Source organism: Pipistrellus hanaki (assembly GCF_964339955.1).
Source record: "Pipistrellus hanaki genome assembly, chromosome: 1".
NCBI lineage: Eukaryota > Metazoa > Chordata > Mammalia > Chiroptera > Vespertilionidae > Pipistrellus > Pipistrellus hanaki.
Genome location: NC_140503.1, coordinates 70,363,806 through 70,371,925, shown reverse-complemented (window position 1 = coordinate 70,371,925; position 8,120 = coordinate 70,363,806). Strand labels below are relative to the sequence as shown.

Here is an 8,120-nt window from a genome sequence, read left to right as displayed (position 1 = left end):
GAGGGGCAAAAATGTACTTCCCTTCACTTTCCCACCTGCATCGGGAATCAGTACAGTCACTGATGTGGCTTCATAATGTTCTGTGGTCTTGGGAGACTTTCTTGAACACTCCAATTTATTCTTTCTCCTCTCTATTGTGCTTCTTCATCTGCACGTGAACAAATTTTGTGTAGTCTCTCCTGTTAGTCTGACTTTCATCAGTTAATTCATAGAACCCCAAACAGGAACCTAAATGGCTATAAAAATTTTTCCTCCCAACACCACTCAAAATGTTAAGAGTACTATCTAAGGACTAAGACAGTGGTCAGCAAGCTCACTATTCAACAGAGCCAAATATCAACAGTACGATTGAAATTTCTTTTGAGAGCAAAATTTTTAAAACTTAAATTATATAGGTAGGTACATTGTTTTTAAATTAATTAGGGTACTCCTAAGCTGGCCTTTGCTAAAAACTCAAGGGGCCAAAGAGCAGCAGTTTGCTGATCACTGGACTAAGACAAACAAAACATGGAGGGTGATGTGGTGGGTGAACTATAGAAACATGAAACTAAAAGCTCTTGCTATGCCATGGCTTCCTTAGCCCCCCTGCTACTTCCAAACTCTTACACTTTTACTAAAGATATCTTGGCTATCATTGGGCAAGACAATTTTGACATTTCAATTAAAAGAATTTTGTTCTTTCTATCAAGATCCTTTTCTTCTCTCCTCTACCTCTTTCCTCCTCTCTCCAGAATTTCAAAACTGCCTGCTATTTTAAGCTCAGGTTTTTAGCAAAACCAAGGTCTGCCTATTACTTGACCCTATACCCTGAAAAGAGCAATTCAGAGATCACCCAATGTTATTTAAACAGTTTCCTTTGCCCAGAACCTCAATACCACTCCCTACAAACAATCACTGACCTACCATTTATAGATATGTTCTTGAAGCACTTTGTACATCTGACCTCATTTCAGTGTAATAACAAATAAAAAAGGTACATTTTATTATCCCCATTTTAGAAAGCAGAAAACTGAGGAGCAGGGAAATAAGTTAAGTTTTGTAACTTGCCTAGATCTTAAGGTGCTAAACTACAATTTGGATGGAGACAGTCTCAATCCAGAGCATGGACAGCACTCACCCTGAAGCCAGTTCCTCCCGAATGTCCCTGGTGCTAGAGTTATTGCCCTAAAACTGCAGTTCAGAGCCAGTGAGTCTGTCAGCTATTTTAGAAAAAATATATTCAAGGGGAAGAAACTTAATGATTTTTATGTTAAAGCAGTTACTGAAGAGGCACCTGAAATAGAAACAGCACCTTCACGTTGGGATGTGGAATTTCTAAGCAGTTAGCTGCAGTGAATGAACGCCCTTTCAGAATGGTTTTGAGAAGATGAGCCAGTGAATGAAAGAGGGGAAACTCTGGGAGTTCCCAATTAACAATGAAGCAGGTTTTGATGATGGTTCAGAATTTAATGAACATAATTTCTGGATAAATACCTGCAGTATTTTCCAGAACAAAGACCAGTTCACTACTTCATGGAGCTGGTGACCTGTGACCTGTTAGGGTTGCCAAAGGAGGAACACATAGAACCAAAGTGGTAAGGAATTATAAAATTACTAGAGACCCGGTGCACAAAATTCGTGCATAGGGGGTGGGATGTCCCTCAGCCCAGCCTGCACCCTCTCCAATCTGGAACCCCTTGAGGGATATCCAACTGCCCATTTAGGCCCGATCCCACTGGGTGGTTGGACATCCCTCTCACAATCCCAGGACTGCTGGATCCCAACTGTACTCCCTTGAAGGCCTGGTCTACCCTCTTCCCCCGCAACTTCCTTCCCTTGCAGGCTTTGTCCCCCCCAACTGCCCTCCCCTGCAGGCCTGGCCTCCCCCAGCTGCCCTCCCCTGTAGGCCTGGGTCACCCCCAACTGCCCTCCCTTGCTGGCCTTGTCTTCCCCAACTGCCCTCCTCTGCTGGCCTGGTCACCCCTAATTTCCCACAACTGCCCTCCCCTGCTGACCATCTTGTGGTGGCCATCTTGTGTCCACATGGGGGCATCCATCTTTGACCACGTGGGGGTGGCCATCTTTGTGTCTTGGTGTGATGATCAATTTGCATAATACTATTTTATGAGATAGGATTAGGTCATCTGGATACCAGATGGGCTGAGCCCCCAAATGGTGCCAGCACACGGGACAGGGTGTCAGAAATTTTAAAGGACTCTAGGCGGGCTTTTTCTGGGCAGAGAATTCTCTGAGTGCTCAGGATCCTAAGAAGGTTTGGAGGAGAGAGATAATGGTCTTAGCAAGTGGAATGTGGTCTAAGCAAGAAGGAATGTCCACTGTGAAGTGGCCTCAAGGTCAGTTTCCAGAGGAGGGAGTATTGGTTAAGTTATTTGATCAGAATTATTAACATGGCCTTTCTAAAAGCCCATATCTGAGTGTTTAAATAGAAAGTGGAATACATTAAGTGGTATAGAAGTTATTTTAATGAAAAACAGGACATTATAAAAGAAAATGACATACAGACCATATCATTTAATGGAAAACAATGGAAATTTTAATTTTTAGCTGTTGGAGATTGATATTGAGGAGGCTAAAAGGGGTAATTCCAACGTAACCCTCATATTTGGAGACTAGTGATCTGAATCCAAGCCAGCAAGCTCAGTTATAACTGATAACTTTTAATTAAGTCACTACCTCTTTCATAGATACTGATCTTGCAGTTACAAAGGCCATTGGGCTGTGAACAGTGCACTGCCCAGAGGGAGGGTTATTAATACTGAAGCCAGGCTATATCATCAGATATGACCTGGAGACCCCCAACACCTGGGGGCCTTCTTGCAAGACCCTCAAAAAGGGCCGGAAGCATAATCCATGTTTGTGGGACAAAGATCACAGGGAGGGGGATATAAGGGAAGGCCCAATGTGTGTTTCTTCACTCAGATTTGGAAGGCTGTTCCCTGAGTCTGCTGGCATATTAAACAGTATCCATCCTTTTTCTCAGAAGTGTCCTTGGATTTCTTTGGTCTTCTGCAACAATATTATAACTAAATAAAATAATTTTCCTAGAAAAGTAATAAATCCAGAGAATGGAGAGAATTTTGGTATTTTTCACTCAAACAGAATAAAAATTGTCACAACAAAAAGAGATCTCTACCTAGGTGGGAATTCTGCTGCTAAGAAACTTGATGCTCTCCGGCCAGGCCCGGAGCAGCTGGGTCTGGTGTGGCCAGGCCTGGAGCAGCGGCTGCCAGGCTAGGAGCGGCCAGGCCCGGAGCAGCAGCTGCCAGGCTGGGAGCAGCCAGGTCCGGAGCAGCCGGGTCTGGTGTGGCCAGGCCCGGAGCAGCGGCTGCCAGGCTGGGAGCGGCCAGGCCCAGAGCAACAGCTGCCAGGCTGGGAGCGGCCAGGCCCGGAGCAGCCGGGTCTGGTGCGGCCAGGCCCGGAGCAGCGACTGCCAGGCTGGGAGCGGCCAGGCCCGGAGCAGCCGGGTCTTGTGCGGCCAGGCCCGGAGCAGCGGCTGCCAGGCTGGGAGCGGCCAGGCCCGGAGCAGCCGGGTCTGGTGCGGCCAGGCCCGGAGCAGCGGCTGCCAGGCTGGGAGCGGCCAGGCCCGGAGCAGCCGGGTCTGGTGCGGCCAGGCCAGGAGCAGCGGCTGCCAGGCTGGGAGCGGCCAGATCCGGAGCAGCAGCTGCCAGGCTGGGAGCGGCCAGGCCCGGAGCAGCCGGGTCTGGTGCGGCCAGGCCAGGAGCAGCGGCTGCCAGCTGGGAGCGGCCAGATCCGGAGCAGCGACTGCCAGGCTGGGAGCGGCCAGGCCCGGAGCAGCCGGGTCTGGTGCGGCCAGGCCCGGAGCAGCGGCTGCCAGGCTGGGAGCGGCCAGGCCCGGAGCAGCCGGGTCTGGTGCGGCCAGGCCCGGAGCAGCGGCTGCCAGGCTGGGAGCGGCCAGGCCCGGAGCAGCCGGGTCTGGTGTGGCCAGGCCCGGAGCAGCGGCTGCCTGGCTGGGAGCGGCCAGGCCCGGAGCAGCCGGGTCTGGTGCGGCCAGGCCAGGAGCAGCGGCTGCCAGGCTGGGAGCGGCCAGGCCCGGAGCAGCCGGGTCTGGTGCGGCCAGGCCCGGAGCAGCGGCTGCCAGGCTGGGAGCGGCCAGGCCCGGAGCAGCGGCTGCCAGGCTGGGAGTGGCCAGATCCGGAGCAGCAGCTGCCAGGCTGGGAGCGGCCAGGCCCGGAGCAGCCGGGTCTGGTGCGGCCAGGCCAGGAGCAATGGCTGCCAGGCTGGGAGCAGCCAGGCCCGGAGCAGCGGCTGTCAGGCTGGGAGCGGCCAGGCCCGGAGCGGCCGGGACCGGAGCAACCGGTCCCAGAGCAGCCGGGTCGGGTGCGGCCAGGCCTGTAGCAGCAACAGCCAAGTCCAGAGCAACTAGGTCGGGAGCGGCAGTGACCAGACCCAGAGCAGCTGGTTGTGGAACGAACCAGAGCAACAGAGGCCAGGCCCGGAGCAGCCAGGCCCGAAACAGCTCGCTCCTCGCCTGTATCTGCCCACAGCTGCCTCTCAGACATGGCTGGAAACTTTTGCGGGAACTTGAGGGTCTGCTGAATCAAGTGATGAAGGCTTAGATCTGGATGTGTTGAGTTAGTATAGCGCTGGGGTGCTGATCTGTGAGTGCCTTGGGTGGGGCCTGGATGAGGCTGGTTGACCTATTTGGAAATGTCTTTTGTGTGAAGTGTATCATTGGGCATGTGGAAGTATTATTGATATGAGAAAATGCTAAGTAACAGATTTACTATCTGAAAAGGGATTTACTATCGGGGAAAGGGAGGGAGGAAGAGACTGAACATAAACTGTGCACCTATGGATGAGGACAATGGGGGATGGGGAGGGGGCAGAGGGTGGGGTGGGAACCTGGTGGAGGGGGGAAGAAAAGAGGAACCTTTGTAATAATATGAACAATAAAGATTGATTTAAAAAAAAAAAAAAAAAAAAAAAAAAAAAAAGAAACTTGATGCTCTCTATTTTTTCTCAGAAGGGAATTTGGGTTTTGATTTATCTTCAATTTCTCTACTTAACTCTGATCTATAAGAGGAGTGGGCACTGAAGATAAAAATTGTCACACACTCACCTCAGAAATGTTGAAGTTACCAGAACTGGGTGAGACCATGCAGAGGCTTCCTTCTTACCCAAACTGTTCAGGCACTCTCCCCTTCTTCTTCTTCAGATCTGGGAAGCCTGCCAGCTAGAGACAGCTGAATACCTCTCCTACTTCCCCCCAAAGAGCTGCTATTAGGAGATCGGTAATTTTGGTCAAAACCACTCCAGGACTCCTGGGAAGAGAGAGGGTCTCCCTTCCCCTCCCTTACACTCTCTCTCCCTTGATTACATATTATGTGCCCTTTGCTAGCATCAAAGGGCTATTTGTTGAAATGGCCCCCAAAGAGATAACAAAGATTTGTTTGGGGTCTGAGCATCAGGGCCTTATTGACTTTCCCTGTTATCCCTGTGAACCAGCAGAGAGATGAGATTCCAATGTCAAGAAAGGCTCCTATAGGCAGACTCCTTCCCCCAAGTGTAAAGAGAGGAGCCAGGGCCATTCCCATCCTACTCAGGGTGCCTTTGTTTTCCTCTGGACTGAAACCCAAATGCTCCTCCCACCCTTCTCATCTAGGAAGCCAAGCCCCTTTGTAATCTACATAAGCTCCACGCCTCATGATCCAGTGACTGCAGAAACTGGCCTTCCACTTGCTCTTGCCTGGAACCTGGGAGCAGCTTCTGCTTGAGGTATGGAGAGGGAGGCAGGGTGGGCAAGGCTAAACCTTAAGCTTGGGCTAGGCAAATGTAGCTGGGGCAGAGCTGGGATGGGAACGAGCATTCTGGCTACAGGGAACACATGGGGCTAGAGAAGGAGCAGCCCAGGTGGGGGGAGGCACGCATCTCTCTTGGAAATACAATGGCATCCCTTCATGATGCCAAGTGCCAGGCACTGGGTTGTGTTTCCCTAGTGTTGTAGGACAACGGAGCTCTGTCCGCCATGACCCTGTATGTCATGACAGTAACCTCGATACAATTTGGCTCATGGTTTAGACAAAAAGATCTTCTATTGACCAACTAAACCACTGCATATAAATGCATTTTAGCCCTAGCTAGTTTGGCTCAGTGGATAGTGTCTGCCTGCAGACTGAAGGGTTCTGGGTTCGATTCCAATCTACAGCACATGCCAGAGTTGTGGGCTCAGGTTATGGGTTTGATCCCCAGTAACGGGTATGCAGAAGGCAGCTGGTCAATGATTCTCTCTCATCGTTAATGTTTCTTTTTCTCTTTCTTTTTAAAAAAATATATTTTATTGATTTTTTACAGAGAGGAAGAGAGAGGGATAAAGAGTTAGAAACATCGATGACAGAGAATCATCGATCAGCTGCCTCTTGCACACCTCCAACTGGGGATGTGCCTGCAACCAAGGTACATGCCCTTGACCAGAATCAAACCTGGGACCTTTCAGTCCGAAGGCCGACGCTCTATCCACTAAGCCAAACCGGTTTTGGCTCATCATTAACATTTCTATCTGTCCCTCTTTCCTGAAATCAATTAAATATTTTTTAAAGTATTTTACATACTACAGCTGGGAGGGTAGGGAGATCTGGGGGAGATAAGAGATCAACCCAAGGACTTGTATACATGCATATAAGTACAACCAATGGACACAAAACTCTGAGGAGGGAGGGTATGTATGGGGGGTGGGAATGTTAAAATATGTACACAGATAATAATTTAATTAAAAATATTTAAAATAAATAAATAAATAAAAACTCTAGTATTCAAAAACAGGACCCCTGGGATTTTAGGTCACTTTGGAGGTTACCACCCAGAGGGGAAGAACCTCCTTCCTGTCACTAGTAGGGTCAAATGCCTAGGCGGCGAATACATGTGAGTGCCGCATCACTTGGAAAATCTTGCAGGAAAAAGGGTGTCTTTCTGGCTGACCTGATGGGATACTAAACCAGGGAGACCACAGGTGGGACCTGGGGTTCTCTTCTAAAGTGATGCTTTTCCTCCTCTCTGTCTTCTCTGGGTAGGTTCCTCCAGGGGACTGAGGCCACCATGGCTCAGAAGAAGTCCCTCATCCTGTTCCCACTGCTAGTCCTGGTGCTGGTAGTGCTAGGGTGTGTCCAGCCTTCCCTGGGCAAGGAATCACGGGCCATGAAGTTCCAGCGGCAGCACATGGACCCAGACGGCAACTCCAGCAACAACTCCAACTACTGCAACCAAATGATGAGGCGCCGGAATATGACACAGGGACGGTGTAAACCAGTGAACACCTTCGTGCATGAGCCTCTGGTAGATGTCCAGGCCATTTGCCTCCAGGGAAATATCACCTGCAAGAATGGGCAGCCCAACTGCCACAAGAGCAGCTCTAGCATGAACATCACAGACTGTCGTGTGACGAGTGGCTCCAAGTACCCCAACTGTGACTACCGGACCAGCCAGAAGGAGAGGTACATCATTGTGGCCTGTGAGGGAAACCCATACGTGCCCGTCCACTTTGATGCTTCAGTTGAGGTCTCCACCTGAGACCAGAGCAGTGAGATGCCCCACCTCGTGGTGTCACCTGTCTCCCCCTTCTCCTTGCTAGCACTGAGGGAAATGATTCAAGTTAGGGCTCCTATCCAACACAAAAGTGTTTCCCTGGCCTGAGACTTGTGCCTGTGTGGTTTGGGGGATGAGGGGTGAGTTGTGAGGTGGGTCTCATGTGAACCACTTTACTTCTTCTTTCAATAAAATTTAATTGCAACTTCTTGGCTTCTTTCAATAAAATTCAATTGCAACTACTTGGCTTCCTTAACCTCAATAAGGTTAGTGTTAATGTGATTGCTTTCCTGCCAGAATGTTGGAACTGTAAATCTGGTTAACTTTGATGAGCAGCAAGTAGAATCATTAAATGTCCCCTCTTCTGACTCTTGGGTTTTTAGAGATAATTCCTTTTTGAGATAATCACTTTTCAAATAGATTCCTTGATGCCAAACATAAAATTTTAAGTGTAGAGGAAAGATATTCTATATGATTCCAGTCCTGTGAGCAGGACCTGGGCCAGAACAGATTGCTTCCCATAAATCCCCCTTAGTGGCTCTCAGACCATAATTGATGTCCTTTCTGACCCCTCCCCTGTC

At 49.7% G+C, this 8,120-nt stretch overlaps 1 protein-coding gene across 1 annotated transcript; it reads left to right on the top strand.

The window, feature by feature from the left end:
* Positions 1-5,608: 5,608 nt before the first annotated feature.
* On the top strand, positions 5,609-7,748 carry RNASE1 (ribonuclease A family member 1, pancreatic). Its single transcript, XM_084862583.1, has 2 exons — positions 5,609-5,736; positions 7,029-7,748. The coding sequence occupies exon 2, from the start codon at positions 7,054-7,056 to the stop codon at positions 7,522-7,524; it is 471 nt and encodes a 156-aa protein (XP_084718709.1). The 5' UTR covers positions 5,609-5,736; positions 7,029-7,053; the 3' UTR covers positions 7,525-7,748.
* Positions 7,749-8,120: the final 372 nt, after the last annotated feature.